General features: G+C 39.2%; 1 protein-coding gene across 1 annotated transcript; it reads right to left on the reverse strand.

Annotated features, from left to right (window-relative positions):
- Window positions 1–1,275: 1,275 nt before the first annotated feature.
- LOC106917658 (immediate early response gene 5-like protein) lies at window positions 1,276–3,037 on the reverse strand. The gene has a single exon (XM_014986801.2). The coding sequence runs from the start codon at window positions 2,750–2,752 to the stop codon at window positions 1,856–1,858; it is 897 nt and encodes a 298-aa protein (XP_014842287.1). The 5' UTR covers window positions 2,753–3,037; the 3' UTR covers window positions 1,276–1,855.
- Between the last annotated feature and the right edge of the window lie 20,592 nt (window positions 3,038–23,629).

Genomic DNA, 23,629 nt, shown 5'->3' on the forward strand with positions numbered 1-23,629 from the left:
TTTACACCACCCCCACAATGTTTGATTATCAGTGTTTTCTGAAATGCTTTGTCAGATTTAGGCCAGATATAACAGGACCTATATTTTGTCTAATTTGTCCAAGATATATTTTACCAAATGTTTTGGGAAAATATGGTCTTTTTGATCAATGGAACCCTCACACAAATGCCATTTTTGTTCAGTCTCTTATTTCGTATGATTAAATCATGAGTATGTCATGATGCCAGTAGAGCTACAGATCTTGTCCTGGGTTCTTTTTCTGACCTGCTGGATGCATCCTCGATGTGCTTGTCGAATAAATTTGGTGGTCTGACCGCTCCTCTGGAGGGTCACCTCTGTTCCAGGTTTTCTCCATGTGTGGATGATGCCTCGGCTCTCACTGTGATCCTCTTGACTCTAAAATCCTTCTAAGGCTTTATAATAAAATATTTAAGTAACTTTGTTTCTGGAGATTGGAGCGTGGTGTGTTGGCTAGACTTACTCACTTTTAACTCGCATACTGGAAGATAAAATCATGATGTTGAAGCTTGGTGAAGTTCACCCATTCCCCTTGTCAAGTTAACTATATTTACGTTTCAGTTTGCAGACAATAAGCAGCCGGCTTCAGGCTGGCCACCTCAGCAGATGATTAATCAGCTAATAAAAGCCTGACATATTATTTTCATGTTATTTGGAAGCCATGATGACATATGTAAAAATAAATTAAATCCAGAAGTTTGTTCTGTATTTTTGCTTAAATCTGTGCAACAAAGTCAAAATAACAAATCTAGAAAATATCACTTCAACTGAAATAATCAATGCTATCTTAGCAAAAATAACGCATTATTGTTTCCCTACTTTTTAGACTCCTATTCTTCCAAACCAGAGAATGAATTAGACCAGAGGATTCTCTCTTATATTTATCTATCAACCCCGAATAGGAGTATCTAGTTTATTTACTTTGGATCAACATTATTAGCGTTTTCTTCTTTTGCTTTTCATTTGGTTTGTTATTTGGTTTGTATTTCCTTCTAAATCCTGTAAAGCACTTTGTATTGCCTTGTTGCTGAAAATGTGCTATAAAAAAATTACCTTTACCTTTATGTTCTAAATATAAAAATCTGCTTGTCAGAAACATGTGTTTTTTAGTATATGTATATGATTTTACTCTTGATATCACTACTAAATCAAATGTCATGTTTTACAGACTTGTCAAAGTAAGAGACAGTGGCTTCCACCTCTTTATGACCCACCTTTAAAGAATAATATTAAAAAAAAAAAACGTCATGAGCAGGCTTTTGTTAAATAATGTTAACTTTATTTATTTATCAAAAAAAAAGGTCTTGTTATAAATAATATATTTACAGAATGATATCCTGCGTTAAGCTGGTGCATGATTCTGTACAAATCATCAGTGGCCACATGATGGTGCTCTTCCAACATCTTTTCACAGAAACAGTACTGACCAGTTTCCTCAGGAAATACAATCCAAAGACGGACTCCATGATCATCTATTCTAAGCGGGATCACAAGAAAATACACTTCATCTATAAGTGCAGTAATGACAGAAGTTGGCATGAAGAAAGTCTATGTGCAAAAAGCCATTGGAGATGGATGTGATTGCTCTATATGAAGTCACATTTTGGCAATATTCTTCAATAACAGCGCAGAGACAGAGAGAGAGAGAGAGAGAGAGAGAGAAAAAGAGAGAGAGAGAGAGAGAGAGAGTGTGTGTGTGTATGTGTGTGTTTGTGTGTGTGAGGGAGAGAGAGAGTGAGGATTGCAGTCGTGTCAAGATTTATTTGAAAACAACAAAGTAAAATCATACAATGAAAATAAAATAATAATAATAAAAATTAAAAAGCAATCACATAAATCAAAACGCTTCGATTGCTCTGGTCCAACCACTGCCTGCCAACAGTGTGTGTTTTAAACAAATTGTCTGAGTGCCGAATATCTGCTCAAGGTCCATCTGCTGCCAACTCACAAACTCAGAAAGCCCACCTGATCCCAGAACCGAGATCAGGTTGGAGATGTTTGCGCTGTCCAGCTGCTCCGAGTCCGATTGTAAATCATCCTCCTCCTCCTCATCCTCACTCCTCATCCTCTTACACGGCACGGGCACAAAGTCCGGCAAATAAAACTCCGGGTCAACAATGTAATAACTTGTGTCCATCTTTCGCTTTCTGGTGTAGCACTGCGCGCCCGCCTGCGGCTGTTTTGGCTGCGCGCAACAGTCTGAGTGGAAGTATCCGTTCGTCACAGTTGTCACCACATGCGTGTCCAAGTCCAGGACGGTCTTTTGGTTGGCTTGTGCGTTCAGGATGGGTAACTCCCAGGAAGATTTGTCCGCGCAGCTCCAGCAGGCTTCTGAAACCATGAGCTCAGAGTCACTTGGAGAAGCCATTGCGCACGCAGAAGCGTCTTGGTGCGCCAGCTCCGAGGGCTGTGCGCTGGACTGGTGCGCTCCGCAGTGCCAAGTGTCCGACTCCACGCCTGTAAAGTTGCAGTAGAAGTCATCAGCCAACTCCGTGAAGCTGCTGGTCAGCTCGATGTACTCTTGCCTCCTGTGGACCGCCGCCGCATCCTCGTACGGAGGTGTCCTCTGCGTCTGCAGTGAGTTTTTGCTCATGTAAAACTGCCTGGCGTTTCTGAGGACGTACGTTACCAGCAAGTTCTTGTGGAGCTTGATGCCGCCTCTCTGCGTCCTGGAGCTTTGGATTTTCCTTAAAGAAATGGAGATCAGGTTCTGTGCGTCAAATGCACACTCCATCCTCAACTGGGCGACCCTTTGTTTTTGTTTTTTGTTTTTTTCCCTGTTCCTCTCAGTGTCTCAAAGCGCTCGTTCTCTAACAGGAGAAATATTTATCTCGTTGGTTGAGATTCCTACTAGGCTCGCGTAGACTGTGTCCATAGCGCTCCATGTCTTCCCAGTAAGGGCATGGATTTTCAACTCTCATCTTTCCTTTGCCACGCCCTCACGTACACATTGTCCAATGGGAGGGAGGCGGTGCTTCTGTTATAACCAAATATCACTACTGGCCTCATTGAAAATGCACGGAGGAGCAGGCATGCTGCATTTCACTAAATGTGCACCGATCTCTGTAAATATGAATACCAAAGGGGGGGAAAAAACTGACTTTTTATGAGTAGAACAAAATGGAATAGAACTCACAAGAATATTGTAAACCAATGGAAAAGAATTAATGACAGAATGTGTTTATACTAATGCAGAAAACGGGGAGAAAGCGTTAAATAAATACAATAACTTCTATTTATGGCATTTCTTTATTTGCAGAAATGAGCATTATAGTCCAGAAGCTTATGAGTAGAAAACAACCAAATATTTTTCAACTCAGTCTTGGACAGGTCAGGTCCAATGTTTAGTCTGATACATAGGTTATAGTTCCTCAACTAAAAACGTGTTAAAGTGACTAATTTCCATCATTTATTCTGTCAAAGAGTTGGCTGAAACAATAGATCATCGGGGGTTTCAAAAGGCAAACTGAAGGTGCAAAGTTTTGTTAGTGAGAGCATTTATTTTTTATTTAATTTCATTATAGGTTTTAATGAACTTTTTGTTTTTCTTTTATTATTTAATTTACTTTCATTTGCTTCTTCATTTTGGTTTTATTGATTTGATGAATTAACTTCTCTTTCCAGTTGTTTAAAATTAACGTAGATTTCAGTTTATTTATTTATTGATGTACTTTATGATTTATTTTTAATTCATATTTAATTTGTATTCATTTTTTTTCTTGTTAACAATCTCAATGGGATGTGAGAATATATGTTTTTTTTTTTTTTTTTTAGAATTCTCATCTCCACATTTAGTGTTTTCTCATCATTAACAAAGCAGTTTGATTGACTGATTGATTGATTCCAGAGAATATCGATTGATTGCAAAGAACAATGTCCGGCCAACGTGTGTTTGTGGGCCCCGTGTGGATTTGGCTCAGGCTGAGTGGGTAGTAAACGGGGAAAGGCTCATGTAACTGCTTACAATTTCCAGCATATTTGAAATATAACAGTTCAAAACATGCAATATAAGCTTCACCTTATGCTCACAGTTGTCCTGCGTTACATCGAAGGAGTCACTGTGTAATCCACAGGCAATCTAAGGTTAATTTTTAATCCCATTTGTTACTTATACTGGCCCCATGAGTAAATGTCGGCTACGTCAGTTAGTAAACAAATAACATCTGGGTTTAAATTATATTTACGTGTGGTTTTAATTCTGTTAAGAAAAAAAAATCACATTAAATAAATGACTTGTGCTGAGAAGGCAAGGCAGATTAGAGGGTCCTGCAAAGGACAGTGAGGGGAGCTGAACAGGTTATTGTTCTGTGCCCGTCCTCCGTATAGAATCTGTTTCAAAGCAATCTGCAGGAGCATGACTCTAAGCATGTTCAGAAAGTCCTCACACTCCCTCCATGCTGCCATTAGGCAAGATGTACAGCAACAAAAGAGCCACAAAATCCTCAAAGCCACACAGCTTTGTGTTCCCCATCAAACTGTTAAATCACTAGCTTGGTGTTAGCAAATAAAAATTCACAGTATGGAATTTTCTGTCTCATGCTGTTGTATGCTATTTTGAAATGACTTAACTTAGATAGCAATTAAATGCATCATTACATGCCACTGTATGAAGTATCGCTTGTCCGTGTTGACTTTATGATTCTTTATGGTTAATTATTTGGTTAGAATGTAAACGTTGAACATAGATAGCGCTAGCTTATGCCAACTGCTTTGCAGGTTAAAAAAAAAAAAAGGCTAATGTTAGCCAAAGCGAACATATCCATTGTGTGGCGTGAAGCAAAGTCATCGACGTAGCCCAATAAAATGAAAATTATTTTACAGCCTCATTTGCCATCGTAGCATTTCTTATTTCATCCTGTGGATACGGTTCAGTGCTCAAAATGGAGGCAAAAAAAAAAACTGGGCCACCATTTCTGACCCAGTTAAAGCACAAAACTTTGACTCAAACAGCAACAAGTCAGAATTTGGGTTAAAATAATACCAGCTGCTTAATTATACGTTTCACAAACATCAGCATAGAAATAACTTGAAATATTTAACAATGTGGAGGGGGGGGGGGGGGGAGACAGAAAACTGAATAGAAATGATGAAAATTGGGGACGATAGAAGAAGAGAGTGGACCAGAACGAGACCAGCACGACGCACCCTGCTGGAGAATCTACTCAAACCGTTCTAATTAGGTATTACGAAATACCTTTATTCATTTTTTTTTAAATAAGTAGCACAAATGGCTGTATTTTAATGCAGCACTAAAATCTTTGGCTGCACAAAAGCGCAGACCGCAAACATTTCTGTCTAAAATGTGGAGAGAACACAAACTCCGCTTCACTCTTTGAGCAGGAGGCTTTGCCGGTTCTCCTGTATATGCACCGACTCGTTGCATAATGTCTATAAGGCTGCGCCGGAGACTGCAATTTTCTCCACCGCCATCTGTTGGGGAAGCAGCATCAGAGACGGCGACTCAAAGAAAGTGAACAAACTGATGAAAGAAAAAGTCTGGCTTTGTGCTGCATGAGAACAGCTATGGACCTCACGGAGTTGACAGAGAAAGAGAAAAATGTTGCACAAGCTGTGCAGCATAATGTTCAACACAGTGAGCGCACAATGCGCCGATGAAGCAGCAGATCCTCGGCAAGAAGTTTCTGCAGCACACATGCCAAAAAAAAAAAAAAACAAGTACAGGAGGTCATTCCTTCGAGCAGTAATAACCTTTTTATAGTCAGTGTGCAGAGGAGGGAACTCCTTTGACATGCATGGTCTGCTTCGCTTTTTTCCCTCTTTTTTCTCTCTCTTTTTGGTTAATGAGGAACTGTATGTATTTAATTTCCTTTTGGGATTATCTAATTCTTCCTTGATTCAGTTTAATTTATATAGAACAAAACAGAACAGAGAAGAATAAGGAGCACTAGAATAGTCATGAAAAGGTAACAATACAATCACCTTTCACATCACCAGCACAGTGTTTTTTATTTTATTTTTTTTAATTTATTTTTCAAGGGTGAATTTTGAAATAAAATAAAGTACATATATGTACTTTAAATTTAAATTTATTTAAATGTATTTAAAATTTTAGTACATGAAAACACAGCAAAAAAAAAAAGAAATTCTCATAATAATGTGCTCTAGAATAAAATAAGATTTTAATCAGGTGAGTAAAATTCAACTGAAAACAATCACTGCTCTAGCACATCATTTGTATCATTTAATGTTGAGCATCTCCACATACTGTGCCGAAAACTTATACAGTGCCTTGCGAGAGGATTCCTACCATTAATTTATCACATTGCACATTTAATAGGACAACGTGAAACCAACTCAAAGAAGCGCATGACTTCTTTGAGTTGGTTTACAGGAAACCAACACAAGGAAAAGGATAAATAGTTATAAGTAGTGCGGTGTGAAATATATTTGCACCGGCCCACTCTTAATCGGATACCTCTAAATAAAATCAAGTGCAACCAACTCTCTTCAGAAGTCTGTATTAATTAATAAATACATTCCATCTGTGTAACTTCAATCCCAGCTGCTCTGAGACATTTGTTAGAGGATTATAGAAAAGCAACTGCATCAGTAAGACTGAGGACAACAACAAACAGGTCAGAAATAAAGGCCCAGAGAAGTTTAAAGCAGGGTCCTTACAGAGCTTTTTTCCTCCATTATCCAAAAGTAGAGTCTGACAAGATTGGAAACCTAACAAAAGTTAGCACACAGACAATAAAAAAAAAGACTAGTTGGTAATATGAGGTGTAGTATCTTCCACAGGGACTTTCTAAAACGAGTCCTTGGGAAGCTGGAATCAAACTCACCACCCCTCGGTTGCCAAACAATCGTGCTTCCCTGCTTTACTCTGAAGCAAGTTTTCATATATAGTCACAGAGATGGCAATGAAGAACGCCAAAAATATGAAAAAGAATGCTTGAGAGTGTGTGTATATGTTCTGGTTAGAGACAAAAGGAGGCATGTCAAGGTTTTGCAGAAAGTATTATGGTGGGAGGGCGAAGGACACAACACCAACACAACTCACAGTCTGTGTGTGGATACACACCGCCTGTTTAGCACAGAGTCACACCAGGTAGGAACAGTTTCTGCAAGGTGTGCCAGCAACAAAATCCTTAAAACAGTGGAGAAGTAGGATCTGTGCTGAGACTAACATGAGCTACAAAAAAAAAAAAAAAATGACACAACAAGCGAGTTTCATAGAAAGCCATTTTAAACTATTCAACCTGATCAGACTTGACTAAAGCTTTTCCACAAGAGGAAATAATAATCAAAAATGGTTAGATGGTGAAACGATACTGCATACAGTGGGCTGTATTCATGACTCTACTACACTACAGAACCAGTTTGTTCACTCCAGTTAACGTTCGACAACAATGTGTTTGCATGGACGTTTGTGCTCTATGTGATGGACTGTCAACGGGGTGGCGGCTAGCAGCTAGCATAGAAAATGGAGGGAATTACCATCCACTGTATAAGCCAAACAGCCCTTTAGTTATCCAGGTTATGAAAATGTTTTTCAACATGCAATGTGATTGCCTTAATGTTAGATGTAAGTCACCTCAACCAATTTCTTGTGTTGAAATCCTCTCCCATGTTTGGTCAAAACCAGTAGCCCAAGGCTGAATTCATCCGTATTCAACACAGACGAAATAACTAATATTTGGCTGTTTTTTTTTGTTGTTTTTTTTAACCAGCCATTCTTTGTATTGTGATGAATAATTTAGAATTTGGCATTGCTCCTGCACTTGCCTCCCAAGAGTTTAGTCGCACCTCTGAAAGCTCTGACTCCTTAAATATGACCGTACCAGGCAGCACTTAGAAATTACGTTACGCTTTTAGGTTTAAACAATGTCTACCTGAAAAGGTATGGTACAGTATTTACCTTCCCTCTGTAAGGACCCTGCTATCAGCTGTAATTCCAACTCTTAATTCAGAAAGTAGAGTTGTACTTTCAGAATTACCAGCTGATGGGTGTAAAAAGTTGGAAGAACCAATGACCCATCGAACTGATTTTCTTGTCTTGCACAGAAGAAGAAAAAAAAACATATTGTTTGCAAACATCCATTAAATTATGTGTACTTTGAGAGACTGACAATAACACCATTAAAGACTATCTCTGATGACAGAAAACCTGTCAGCACACTCAACTGAGTGGAAAAAAGCTCTTCATGGAGAGATTATCTGTCATCTGTGCCCCACATCTGCTTGTGTATACACATACACACACACGCACGCACACACACACACACACACACACACACACATATGGCTGACATAACACCCAACACCTGGATAGGACTTTGATTTCCTGCCAAATAGGTGGTACAGGGGGGACAGCCACTATTATAGTTATCATGCTCTGATAATGCTGTTAATTGGAGTCAGACATGCAAAGTCTCATGGGAATTAAGTCTAAATGGCAGACAACAGATTGATGCCGAGTCTTAAGTGGTATTGCAGGAACAAATGCGGCGCAAACTTGTCAGTCTGGGTTTTCTTCCGGACATAGCCTGACTTTGTAATAATACATGCTGCAGGTGAATGCTACATGCACTTGCTGGCCACTTTATTAGGTACACCTGTTCATTTCGCTTAACGTTATAAGAAAGTTAGCCAATTGCATGGCAGGAACTCACAGTTGATCTCAAGAGTTTATGTACTTCGAGGATGAGCAGGGATAAGTTTGGAAATAAGCCTTTTGTGTGAACTTTGTTCTAAACAGATTAACTGAAAAAAACAAGTCTGCTTAGTGAAAAGGTTGCAGTGACCTGCATGAATGTTCTCACCTCTAAACTAATCATTTGTTAACTCAGTCTGATTTAATCTCCGCATTCTGACGTCTTGATTTAACACTTACCGACTCCACAAAGTCTGATAGACCAGAAAAAATGTATCTGTTCTTTAAGATTTTACTTACCTTTAGGATTTCCTCATTTGTATGAAGGTTATGTGGTTACTCAGGATAACAAAGATCAAAAAAGGATTCTCACTGTGCAATGCGTATCAGTCTTATAAATGGTACAGCTGGAGAAATGAGCGACTAACCATGAGGAAAACTGGAAGTTTTTCCGGAATTGCTGAAAACACGAGACAGAAAACGGTCAGAAAGGCTGCAAAGTGGTGAACGGAAACACCAAGGGAGCTTTGTGGATCTTTGGTCTCTATGTAGCAAACTGTTGTATTCTTCATTATGTCTGGACAAGGACAAAACATTTTCTTCCAATGAGAACATTGAGGCCTGGATGAATTTTTTTTTAAAAACTTAAAAAGTTTCTATATCTTGTAGGTTTCAAAATCCGGTTGCAATAGCTTTAAAATGTGGCTGGAAGAGAGAGACAACACAGCGTTTCACCAAATGCAAACCCACAACCACTGGAAAACACGGCTTTCTTCTGATGGGACCGGAGTTTTTGTCAAGTGAAGATTTCCAATAATATGTCAATTTTGACCCAAAGTCTTCTAGTTTCTATTTAAAACTTGAAGGTGAAGAATAATTTATTTTTGCAGCATCACAGAGAGCCCAAGTACGCATACATGCTTCCATGATTTATCTCGGATCCAGCTTTATAAAGGGGTGTGTTTACTTTTGAGAGCTGCTGTGTCTTTATATGCCTCGTCTTTATTTTTTTAGAAGTTTTAGTAGCTTCTTCAGATTAAACTGTCACATTAAATAGAACATGCAAACCCCATGCCGGGATTCAAACCTGGCCAAAATTAGAAGAACTTCATTTTATTTTAAAGACGATAAAAACAGCAGCTGCGGGCCACAGTCTATTACCAAAACGGACACATTCACATGAAAATGTAGCATCAGTTTGCAAAAAAAAATGAAAGGTATCATTAAGGATGCTGAAATATTTTAGTTAGCATTTTAGTTTCACAAATCTTTGTTTGCTTTTATTTATTTATTTTTTTGTTTGTTTTGTTTTTAACACCAACAGTCATACAGACAAGAATCAGGTGGATGAGGAATCGAAGGGCTTTAAATAAACTGAAACAAAAGCTTCTTTCTCAAAATGACTCAAGAAACAAAAAGACAGCAGCTTACACTAAAACGTTACAGGGAGGGAAAGACAATACAAGAATCTGACAAAGGGCGGCGGAAAAATGTGCGAATAAAAACACTGTGGGAGCTGAAGACTAACACGGGGTAAGTGTGAGGATTATGAAACCAGGTGTGAGAAGAGCCGAAAGAAAGAGAAAGAATAAAACCCAATGACCGCCACATTTAATGAATGGTTTTATTTGTTTTCGTCTGAATTGTGGAGCATTTGTTCATGTATTTTGTCACTTATACGGTATAGTCTTTAGGACTGTTATATTCCAGGATATCTACTATGCTTCACTAAGCTGGAACAAACTCCCAGAAAACTGCAAAACAGCCGAAACACAGAGTTTCTTTCAATCAAGGCTAACACCCCACCTGTTTAGAGTTGTCTTTGATTCATAATAACTGGAACATTAATCAATATATTTGATACATATTTGCTTAATGATTTTGATGATTTGACAAAATGTAAAGTTTGCAATTGTAATGTGTTTGTATGATGTAAAGCATTTTGATTTGCCTTGTTGTTGAAAAGTGCTATACAAAAAAACTTGGCTAACATGTCTAACTGCAAGCAAACGGGTGATTTTTTTCAAATTTATTTATTAAACATGCCTCTACACAGGACCCATACACAGTGCTTTGCAAAAGTATTTACATCCTTGCATTTTTTCCCCTCATACTCCCTCTTTACAGCCACAAATTTCCATAGAAGATTTTCTAGAAACTTAATGTCCCAATTCGCACACAGAAATCCATCCCGTCCCACAAAGAGATCACCAAAGTCAATTGTCTACAATAGAACCACTTATCCGAGTGTGCTTGTTTAAATGTTCAAGAAAATGGAGACAGTAGTTCATTTAGTGGCTTCATCTAGAAGAGAAACACAGCTAAACAGATTAACTCAGTTTTAAAGGGCACAGGATGAAAAGCAGCACACTCGATTAGTTGCAGGGATCGCTCCTACAATGCATGAATATGCTTTGATCCAACGCATTCAATCTGTCCCCTGCATGACTTGTGGCAAACTTCAAAGAAGACTTCTTGTGGTTTTCTTTCAAAAGCCACTGTTTTTTTTTTCTTAAAAAAAAAAAAGCCAGGTTTGTGGGATCCACCACTAATAGTCATCCCCTTAAGTGGGATTCTTCCACTAAGTCGTGGATCTTTGAGGCTCCTGCAGAGCTTGACTGTTCCTCCTCCACTTGGTTTGCCATGCATGCGATCCCACAGATACCAACAGATCCCTTTATATGTGCATTGAAGTAATTATTTCATATTATTCAAATCATTCCCTGGCAGATTTTGCAGTTGTTCTTGTTTAGCCCAGAAATAACATAGTTGGGCCGTTTGTAGCTCACATGTCCCATCCAAGTTCAGACTAAATAGTACATTAGTCAGTTTGATCGGCCCCTACCACAGTTACGTATCGATAAACATCAGCAGACATCTAGACGTGTTTTCACCTGTCATCCGTCAATCACCCATTTATTTGCTGCTTAGACAAATACCACTTGCTTTTTTTTATGTCTTTTTAAGGCATTTCTAACAACAAAGTCGTTTAATTTATAGTTCTGGTACATGTTGGTATAAGTTTTATAAGTTTAAATAAAAGTTTAAGGACTGATTCGGTGTTCCCAGATGTTTTTCAGAAAGTTTGATCAATCCCACATTTTTGAGGCTAATGAATGATTGCTACCTTGTGGTGAAAGCACAACTGGAGACTTCCCTTTGTTGACTGAGAGAACGTGTTCTTCTTTTGGCTGGATGTTTTAAGAGATTTTTCTGTAAACCATGATAAAGATTCTTCATCCACTCACCAGTATTTTTTGTTCTGCAAACCTCCAGGGCTTTCATGTAAGGACCTTGTGAGTTGTTTCCTTTTGTTCCCCCTTTAACTAATCTACCTCAAGATGCGACCGTTAAGCGAGCTTGAAAGCATGCAGTGTGCTTTTTTAAATAGTTTATGGTTCTCGACAACAACTTCCAAAAATGACTGACAAACTTGTCAAGAACTTCAGATGTTTAAATCCTGTTGAATTGACGTGGAAAATGTGAAACGACGGCGCACCTCTGTAGAAGTTTATATTCAATTATCCAATTGCATTTTCAGGTAGCCTGGTAAAAACCATGTGCTTGTTCTAATGCTTTGCTTTGAACAAATGGTCTAGACCTTCAGTTACCGGGACATAATTGCATAATTGCCGGACTTGTGCAGTCTGTTGAAGTTTTAAATTGTGAGATGTGATTTTATCCAATTGGTAACTTTTGACTGTGATGTATGTAACGCGCAAGCTGATTGGTGAAGGAAACTACGCTATGAAGCTTACCAGAAATTGTATGTGCTGTAAACAACCCCCTTTGTCCCTCTGGGAATAATGAGGTGACAAACCAAATGAGATAACTATGTGACAGTGAGACTATAGGCTTTGTGAGATGAGACTGAGCGTATTTCCGCACCTTATAGTCTGGTAGACTCGTTTTGATTGGGGACCTAAATGGCTGCTGTTATTACATGTTTAATTGGTGAAGTTCACATTCGCACTGGACTGTGTCAAACGATTCAATCCCTTTAAAAACATACTCAGCAATGCTTGTAGTTTTAAGTTGTATTCACTGTCACATGCAGGTAAAGTTATTCCCCAGTTTATTTTTCTAAAGTGTAGGAATGTCAAGACAGTTTATGAATAACATTTAAAAGAAAAAACACAACATAGCTTCTTGACCATTCATCCAAAAGGGTCGGTTTTGCTCACAGGCTGTGTATCTTTGCAGGGACTCTGTGAAAAGAGTTGTATTTATCCACTCTGCAGTCGTGGGTCATTGCAAAACTGTCCTATTTCTTCTAAAATGTTGATTTGGAACCTGTGTGTCTCACAGGACTTTTGCATTATTGCACAACAATCCGATTTTACAACATCTATCCAACGCCGTGAAACGTATTTGCTCCTTTTGCAGATTTTTTTCTGATTTTTTTTTTTCCATTCCTAAATATTTCAAATCATCAAAGAAATTTCAAAGTCAAGGTTTACACGAGAAAATAGAAAATGCACATTTCAAAAAAAGCTAACCTTAACAACCTGGTGTGTCGAAGTATTTGCTCTCTAATCTTAGCAACTGGTTTTGACATCCTCAGTGAAAACAGCTCCCTTTAAATATTTGGAATAACTGCCAGTGAATACTGGTTAGAATGCCATTGTGCATTAGTTTGATTGTAATATAAACTTTGACTAGGCCTTTCTAAAGTCTTTGTTTTTTTATGTTTTAGGGAAGTTTGTCATTAAGAGGTGTACTTGCTTCTTTGCTTTGGATAATTATTCATCGGCATAACCCAAGTGTGTTTGATCACTGCCAGTCATCTAGGTGTGGAAGCAGCAGACCATTAATCTACCTCCACCATGTTTTACTGTCATAATTGGGCATTATGTGCTTTTGTTTTGTCTTTGGAAAAACAAATCTTTGGGAAACATCAAGATGTTTTTGCCCAATGAGGAATGAGTGTTTACAGTCTTTTTGGTCTGAAGTGCTCTTCACCCTGGACATTTTTGCCCAGACTCCGTCTTATTGTTGAGTTACAAACACCTATCAGAAGTGAGGCAGGTGAAGTCTGCTTTCTAACCCCTTCCAGGCATGTTTGGGATCATTATCCTAATGGAACGCCTCATTGTGACTCCAAATGCCAACCATGTGACCCAGACTGTTGCCGTCAGATGAAAGCCAAAAGGTTAAAACCTCTGAGAACAACCCAGAAAGCACAAAGGCCCGAGGATGTCATGAGCAGAAACTTGCTGGAACACGAGTGCCATGTTTTATATTAGTGAATATTAGTGATGGTATATGTCAATATTTGAGCCTTCAGGTTGGATGTTACATATATAAGTCAATTATTTGTTTTCTTAAGTACACACTTGATTCTTGTTTTGAAAATAATTTGTAGTTGTTTGTGTTGTGGTCATTCCCCATAGGTTTAAATGCATCACTGAATGTCCATGATTAATATCAAAGTTTTCGCTATCACATTAATTTTCAGAGAACTGTTCACTTTTCTGCCTTGGTTGCTGCTATAGGTTTGTAAGGTGTGGAGATAAAATTAGAGTTAGAACTAGCAAAAATATCCCTAAAATATCCTAAACATGTTGATCTTTCTAAAAAAAAAAAAAAAAAAAAAGAAATACATTGCAGTAAGTGGTAGAAAAGCAAAATAAAAAAAAAAAAGATAAAGTAGAATGAATACTTTCAAAGAAGTATTTGAAAAATACTTAGTTGTATTTGCTAATGAAAACATAGTATGGGAGGTTGTACGCTGCCTGTATCTTCTGTGGGGACGGTGTGTTCAAGCACGCATTGCTTTTCACACGGAGATGAAAAAAAGAAATCCGTTTTGGTCTTCAATAACCAGAGGACGTTCGCTGACATGTCTGCTAGCCCCCAGTTTATTAACATGTGTTCATCCGTAACTTTCTTATTGCCACTCTTCCATTCCATTCAAGGTGTAAAAAAACTCATCTAAAATCTTAGGATGTTGGTTTTATAATCTAACCTCGTTGGGTTACTAAATTTCCCCCAAACTTGATCGCTGACATTTCTTTATCCTCAGGATGATCTTTGTTCACGAATGCTGAGACCTTTACAGCACACCTGGGATGATAGTGAGAATAAATTAAAAATGAATGGGTGTCATGGATTAAATTGTGTGACTTCCGAAGGCCATTGGTTGGATCAGATTTTATATAAGGGGCACCACACTTAAAACAAATATTAAAATCTCAGATCATTTATTGTTTTCCTTTCACTTCCAAACTATCTGTCCTGATGAAATCTCAATACTACATTTTCAAGCAGTAAAACAGAAGATGAAAAAAGTTTAAGAAATACTTCTACAAGGAAGTTTTATGTTAGTGTTACACTTAGTCTGTGTTTTTTTCCCTGTTCAAGTTTAAAAATGAACGAAGCACATGTGCATTCTGTCCAATCCTTTGTTTCAAAGTGACCCTAAGTTTAGCCCTGCTCAGGGTCAAGCCTGCTTTTTGCACTTAGCAGATAAATAATGAAAATAAACTTTAAAAATATTTTATTATTCAAGATTTGAATCCTACGTATAGGCCAGATTTGAAATATGACAAAGGGAGGGACTATCATGAAGTTTTTAAGCATTTTTTTAGATCCATGTGGAGTGAGGCTTTCAAGTACTTAAAGATTTAAAAGGACAGAGTGACGCTTTCCTCTAAAATAATCTCGTCTAGCTTCAGAAGACCGTTCAACTAACCTCAGATGTGAGTTTAGTCATGTCACAGAAAGAAGAAGGAAAAAAAAAATCCAATTGCTTAATACGATATTTTACTCTATTGGCTCAACTTTTTGACACGCAGCCACATTTTGAAAACCCAAGGAGGGAACAAACAGAAAATAGAGGCAATTCCTTTAGTGCAAGAAACCGAGGCTGAGATGTATTAATTTCCAGTAAGACTTAGTCAACGTGACGAAACAACAAAGAATGACTTTTAAACAAAGAGAATCCAGCTTTCCCTCAGTGCGTCCTCTGAAAGCCTCGGCTGAGATATGCTGCTATGTGGAAGATGCACACAATTACTTCAGAGGCGGGGTGCTTTATTTACATATGCAATATGCATAAGCAAGGTTACTGTGAGGGTGAAATAACCGAGAGATAGAAGGAGAGAAAGGAGGAGGGGTTTGGGACGGGTGTGTGTGTGTGTTTGTGTGTGTGGCTGTGATGGAGAAGTGTGCGTGGGGTAAGAGGGAGGCAGAAAATTGGTGTTATCAATATTTAACCAACCCTTCCAGCATATTTATGGCAGACAATAGAGCAGACATGCAACTGTCTCATGTGAGTGGAAGTGTATTTATTATGCACTGAAACAGAGCCTGTAAATAGGATGTTCATTGATACATCACGGCCACGGCGGCAAGGAATTAATGACGAGTGTAATCCTCGGCGCACAACTTCCAAAAGTTGATTTTGACCCCGCGTGTATTTAATAAGCACGCAGTCGTTGAGCCCATCGCCGATATTCATTAGCGGAGCTCTACATGTGGTGAGCAGCTGTATGTAATTCAATCACTTTCAGGAAAAAAAAAATGTAAAAAGCAAGGAAAAGAGGGAGAAGAAATACAATGTCTGGAGCTTTTCTGTTTTTTTTTTTCTTCTTCTTCTTCTTTTTCTTTTCACAGACCCATGGCCTCTCAGAAAATGTTTCCATGTGTTGTGTCTGAGCGCGCAGAGAGCAAAGAGGGAAAACATTCTCTCCTCCAAACCACATGCAACAGATTCTTTCTGAAGCCAAATAAATCAACTCTGTGCTTTTAGATCATGTGACACTTTTTGTGCTTTGTGTTATTCCCAACATATCCTGTTTCACCCCCCCCCGACACACCCCTCCTACCACCACCACCACCACCACCTCAACCAATTCCACCCCTTCCTCCCTCCAGCCCCCTGCAAACGCAGAAACACTCAGAGTTTCCACATCCTGTGCGTAAGATCACCTGTACAGACAGAATAGCGTGCTTCGGTGTGACATGCTCGGGCAGGAAAACAGGAAAGGGAGTTCAAGGGTGTCCAACATGAAATACTCGCGGCGCTCGCTCAGTTAGGGGAAACCCAGAGCGCATGGCCCCGCTCCAGTTCCTGACAGCAGAGCGAAGTCTCGCCGGTGCCCTTTCTTTGCTTTAGTACTGCCATCATGTGCTCTAATTTTGCCTGTGCAAAAAAAGGTTGTGGGAGGGCAGCAGGGACACTACGAACTGCACGTTTCAGCCTTTTAACGGGATACTGCAGCCTTAGTGTTCTTTATCTCTTCCTATGTGACATTTTGCGAAAAGTAAATTACATGCAGTTGAAGCCAGAGGTTCACACTCGCTGTAAAAAATAAATAAATAAATAAATAAATACTTTGCTCTCGCTTTGTGACGTTAAGCAAAACAGTTCCTGTTTTTATGCCAGGAAAAATAGAATTTATCCTAAATTCTAAAGAAATTTCTTGAAGTTTTCATACACTGAGGTTACTATGTTTTTGAACAATTTGGTAAACTCAGATTAGGGTGGCTTTGTAAGTTTGTGATTGGTTAGTTACAAAAGTTTTGTTAAATAGAGCCACACCTACAGATTGAATGCTAAAAGATCCTGCCTCCATGTGACACATGAAGAGATGATCTAAAGCGACCGTTTATCAAATGCCTAAATGTGCCTCGTTCCTCTGTTCAAACATTTCATAGAAACGACATGAATGTCCAACATGATTTAAGTGTCAGTTGAACCAGTTTGTCTTGGAAAGCACATCGAGATGACATTTGTTGTGAATTGGTACAATGTAAATAAAATTGAATCACACTAAACATGAATCGCCTCCAACATAAATCATCCGTACTCCTTATATTTGTTTTCCAGTATTTTTCCGAAACACCAGTTACGTTGGTTTTTATTGGAAAGTACGTCATCAATACGCTTTCTGCTTCAAATTCATCATTGTTAATTTGAAGCAGATTTCTTTGGACCTACGTCCAAAGAAATCTGAAAAGGTTTGTGTGCTTTTGTATTCGGTTTCCCTTAGTCAGTAATTTGCAGAACCACCTTTCACTGCAAGTCATTTGGGTGTACAGTGCATCCGGAAAGTATTCAAAGTGCTTCACTTTTTCCACATTTTGCTGTGTTACAACCTTGTTCCAAATTGTACTAAATTAACCTATATCCTCAAGATTCTGCACATTTTCTCAATACCCCATTGAGAAAATGTGGGCCTTCTTTTTTGAGTTTTTTCTTTTCTTGTTTTACAAATTTATTTGCAAAAATAAATCTGAAATGATCTACAGAGGAAAATTTGTCTTTTCTTAACTGTCATTTTTAAATCACTTCTTGAAACTCATCTCTCGGTATTGGTCTTTGACAACGTGTGCAATGCTGAATCTAGTTTATTGCTTTATCTGTTTTTATAGTGTGGTTTCACTTACCCCTAAGACACAAAGAAACCTATTTTATATACTGCGTGTTGTGTTAAAGCTCCTTATTTTTACATTTTCAGAAGTGGAATGGAAATCTGATTTTCACCTGAATCTATAGGTCCAGACTGGAAAGTTCCAGCCAACATAAAAATGCTTCGAACTAAGCCGTTCCATTGTAGCTTTGTCTGTTTGTTTAGTGTTGCCGTTCTACTAATAAGGGAACCTCTGCCTCGGTCTCTACTCTTTCACAGCCTCCAGTTTTTCTTTCAGCACTGTCCTCACATAATGATGCTTTTACCAATATTTCTCCATCGGGATTCAGGATCACCTGTCAGTCTTCGCAGAGATCCAGACATGCCGTAGCAACATATTTAAATTCTGGTTTGAAAGAGTCTTCTGTTTGTGTTGTAGTTTCTAGTAGCTACTTATAATTTAATTTGACTAACTGGATAAAAAATAATAATAATAGTGATTGATTTTTATGTTGTATCAGCACCATATGATGTCAGAATTGCACAATGTTGTTTACACTTGTCCACCAGTGACCTTGGACTGGCTGTTACATTTTTTTCTGTTGCTAAAAGGAAGCAGCAAAAAGAAAAAGGTGTGTTGTACTTTGGGAAGAAGCTCTCGAGTTCCAAATCTCAATTCAAAGCAGTAACACAATTCTTTGCCCTGAAAGCGCTTCATCTGCTGCTGCTTCCCTGAAATGGTTCTAAGAAGGAAAGTTGTTTTTTTTTTTTGTTTCTTTTCATATTTTTCTTTTTTAGATATGGTTCAGTGGAGAGGTTAAAGGTCATTGATCTTACCTTCACCACCTCGGTTTGGATAAGAGGTGAATGGTTAGTTCAAGTGGAATAAAAAAAGAATAACAAATTTTAAAAATCTTCAAAAAGAAAATCTGTAACAGCTGGCTTCTATTTTATAAACTATTGACCCACGAAACATATTGAAAAGCTGCCTAATGGAAAAGTAAGGCAGTCTGTAAACTGCTGTGATGTGTTTTTTTACTTTGTAACACAGTTTCTGGAGTTTCTCAATCCATGTGAATGGAATGCCATTGTTCTGGAGAACTATAGACCTTACTATAATTAAGTACAGACTTCTAATACATGGATAATATTGACCGGTTCGGTCCAAACAAGTAGCATCTCAAAAGATAGAGAAGAACAAGCGCTAACTTTGTTTGCAGGAGCCCTGTGACTGTAGTAAACTAGTAGCTTTGGTAAATAAGAGCAATAAAGCAGAGTCTGAAAGCACATGAGTTTTTTTTTTTTTTTTTGTTTTTTTTCAGGCTTATCCACAATTGAATATTGGCAAAGGTTGGTAGCGGAATGATAACCTGTAGTTATTGATTTTACAGTGTCATGGTACAAGTCCAAAAAATAACAAAATGTACAACCTGATCCGATAAAAAATTAATAATAATAATTACAAAAGTAGTTGTCAAATGGTGATTTTATTTATTGGTGAAAAAGAAAATCATATCTACCAACCTTAAAATACTAGTAGCTAGCTCTACTTCTAAAACACATTTTCTGTTTTCCTTTCAGTAGCCGCTCCCAGTCCGGAAAACTGCCTGACCTGTAGAATCAGGAAATTCCTTAAGTCAAAATTGTCTGGCAAAACGAAGAAGAATGAAGGGTGTTAAAAAGCAGCGCAGTAGGAACTGATCTAGAGGAGTTTGAAAACACATAAGAAACGATGCCAGTGACATACATCATTCTTGAAAGGGTTACAAAACCCATTTCTAAGAATTTGGGGCTCCAGTGATCCACAGTGAGAGCCATTACCCACAAATGGAGAAAACATGGAACAGTGGTGAACTCTCCCAGGAGTGGCTAATCTACCAAAAGTAGGAACAGCGACAACTTATACAATTGAGCACGAGAGAATCCAAAGCGACATCTAACGTTCCGCACATTTCATCTGCCTAAGGTGACTGTTTTTCATGGTTCAACAATCAGAAAGAGGATGGGCAAACACTGGAGCCATGGGATAAATACCAAACCAAAACTACTGCTGACAAAAACCAATGCAAAGGCCTCTCACACGTTTTCTAAAAACATCTTGATGATCCGCGATACTTTTCGGAAAAGTTAAAGGCGTTCATCCTGTTACGTCTGGGATCGAAGCAACACACCTATCCAGAAAATAACATAATATCAATAGCTAAACATGGTGGTGGAAGAGTGATGGTGTGGGACTGCTTTGTATTGACCTGAGCGTCTGGCAGTACGTGATGAAACCATGGATTACAAGCAAGTTGACTTCTGAACAGCTTAAAAATCTAAATGAAGGGTTAGGGGTAGCCTAGTCAAAGTCAAGTCTTAAACTAGATCAATATAATGTGTTGACTTTAAACAGGACGCTCATGTTTCAGAAAAACTCCAGCTGTGATGAACTTTAAACCATTCTCCAAAAGAAATGGGCTAAAATTCCACCACAGCCACATTTAATACCAATTGCAAGTTATCACAAATGCTTGGTGGGATAAGTATTTTTTAGGGGGTAATTATTTTTTTCATATAGAGTGACTTTGATGTGAAATGAAATAGCTATTTACCTGGTTGATCATTCTTCGCTATTATCATTAGCTTTAATGTTTGCTCGATGATCTCCAAAAAATTACTTTAATGGAAAAGCAAAAACAGGAGAAATCATAAAAGGGGCTAATATTTTTTCTTATGTACTATTTTTCCCAATAGTTTTTGAGCTAGTATATTAATAAATAATGCAAGAAATATCTTTAGAGTTTTAGTTGTATTCATTTCTGCTTTCTGCCCATGTCGTAAGGAAAACTATTCCTAGCCATAGTTCCCGTCACTACAGCTATCTCACACAAACTGACAACATCAGTCTCTTTGTACTAAGAGGACTATTATGATATGTAAATATGAAACTACAGCCAGAAGCCACTGATTAGCCAAGCTTAGGATAAAAAGCTGGAAACAATGTGAAAAAGCCCAATAGGGTATTTAGAGAGTTAAGAAAATGTTTCCATCAGACCCTATGAAGGTCACTAAGCATTCTACGTTCCCAACAAAGCATAAAAACCAAATAGTACCCTAAAAGTTTTAGGAAGTCCTGTAAATTGTTCTAATACACTCTAACATATTTTTTTTGTGATAATTACTTGTATTTTTGCATGTTCTACTGCAACCTTGTAGCTCACACCATAATTGACATGGCAGCCTGATCAATCAGCGCTGTTCTCCATACGTGGGGTAACACAATGTTCCTCTGTGCTTCTGACAGTCATCCCGAACCCATTTACTGTCAAATGGGTTCTGCTCTCTTCGCCGGAGCTCAGATGCAGATTTATGCCAGAGCGATGCCGCTTCTTGCATATTAGATGAAAGCCTTGTTTGCATATACCCGCTCCCTCATCTCCCCACCACAACCGCCGCGCCCCCTCCCTGCCTCCCTCCCCTCATCCCCCTTCTTTCTCTCTCTTCCTTTTTTCTGAGGCGTCACTTTAATATGTATGCAAATGGGCTGAGCTCCACGGGCAGATATGTGTGGAACCCTGTCCTGCAGTCAGGAGGTGTAGGAGAGATTGTGTTTGTATTTATGAGGCATGGGCCCTGCCGCTCTTGGGAGAGAGAACGCTCCGAGTGGTGTGGTGGAGGCTCTGCAGTGCAGGCAGAATGCAGATATGCCAATGAGCAGAGGTCATGGCTGTCACTAATGATAGGAGGAGACAATTAGAGTTAACCAGAGCTGTAATGTAAACTCCTCTTAAACCCAGCAACAAACAGACAAACACCTAGAAGCTATTGTATTCCTGGTGTGGTGTGGAGAGAACGATCTGCCTCTTCTGGAATGTTCAGCACACTGCTGCAGCAGCAGCAGCAGCCCTGCCTACACCAGGATGGGGAGTAATGGGTGACTGGTGTGTGTGGAAGACCAATCTATTGATCCTGCGCATCCCTCAAAGGGACGAGGATCACTGTCGGGAGCCGAGATAGGGAAGACAAGGTCAGGTCACCTATGAGAGATGCACCCCAAACCTATTTCATCAGCGCAGACCCTCCCAGACAGGCCTCAAAAGCAAGCGATCAATAACGCCTCAGTAACAATGGAAACAGAAATAACGCGCAAAGTAGGTATAGATGTCCGCCTAGGTTCGAGCGGAAGGAAATCCCATTTACGGAAAGTTTTAAGAGAAAAACTCAAAGGAAAATAAGAATGAGCACAATGGTTTTATGTTCAAAATAATAATATCATGGCTTGATGCCAATCAATGATGTGCCATCACAAAACACGCACACATACACACAACTGTGCGCAAATAGCGTGCCTCTTTCCTCTCTCTTTCCCACTCTCTCTCCAGCACACTCTTATCCACGCAGACACACACACACACACACCCTTCCTCCATCATGAATAAACCATACTGTGTCTGTGAGTCATATACCACCCCCACATCCCTCTCTAACCCACTCCCCCATTCGCTGCTGCTGCTGCAAGAGTAAGAAAAAACACTAATTAACGTGATGGCTAGCTCCAGCTCCTGTCAGCAGCTTGTGGGGGCCCTTCTCATCCAGCCAGGCTCTGCTGGTCTCTGGTTTTAGCAGCTTTTTCGCTCTCTCTCTCTCTCTCTCTCTCTCTCCCTCTCCCCAGTCACCATCTCGGGAGAACCGGGGCCCCCTTATTCATATGCAGCCCCAGTCACAGGCACCTGGAAGCAGCCGGCACCACCTCCACCAGCAGCACCACAGACCCCCACCCCAATAACGTGTCTATCACCAGTACCCCCACCTTAGTCAAACCCACCTTCTGTCAATTTAGAACCCCCTTCTCCCCCCATACACTCCCAACAACCCCTTCCCTCACTCAGTTTATGGTCAAAGAAACTAACACATCCACCCATTAGCTGCAAAACGCATACAGATCCTTTACTTATTTTTTGTCTTTTTAAAAACAAACCAGAATACAAACTCTAGCTGAGGAGACGTGGGAGCAGCAGACTTCATCTAGGAGATGACACAACCCAACTGATGGGTTGAATCACCCAACGGTGGAGAGAGCAAGAGAGAAAGAGACAGGAAGGGCTGCGTGCCTTGGTTGGACTGGCTCGGTAACCATGACAACGCAGCCGGGAGAGCGAGAAACAGGAACATACAGAATCTGTTTCTGCTGAGACTTGCACATGTGGCACAGTGCTGCTTTGCCTCCAAGAAGAAATGAAGGGGAGGTGTGTGTGCGTGTGTGTGCGTGTGCGTGTGTGTGTGTGTGTGTGTGTGTGTGTACTTGTATTTGTTCTCCTTATTCCTCCTTCTCTAGGACATTTTGGGGTATAATAAGCTGCCTTCTTAAGAACGATAGGCCTTCTGGGGACCAAGCCCGATGCTAATGCGGTGGAATATAATGTTCAGGTTAAGGATTAAAGCTAGGGCTAAAGTGCGAATTAACCTTAGACTAAGATTAGGTGTGTAATGTTAATAATTCCGGTTAAAGGAACAAAAGGCAATGTAATGTAACAAGGATGTCCAAACTTAAGAGCCGGTGAAACTTGCTAATTGTTCCTCTGACGACCTACAGACTTTAAGCTGATCAAAGCCCAGTCCTAATGTGATGGGCTACTCTCTTTAGGGTGATTAGCAT

Source organism: Poecilia mexicana, unplaced genomic scaffold (genome assembly GCF_051168715.1).
Source record: "Poecilia mexicana isolate PSO_F unplaced genomic scaffold, ASM5116871v1 scaffold_9, whole genome shotgun sequence".
NCBI lineage: Eukaryota > Metazoa > Chordata > Actinopteri > Cyprinodontiformes > Poeciliidae > Poecilia > Poecilia mexicana.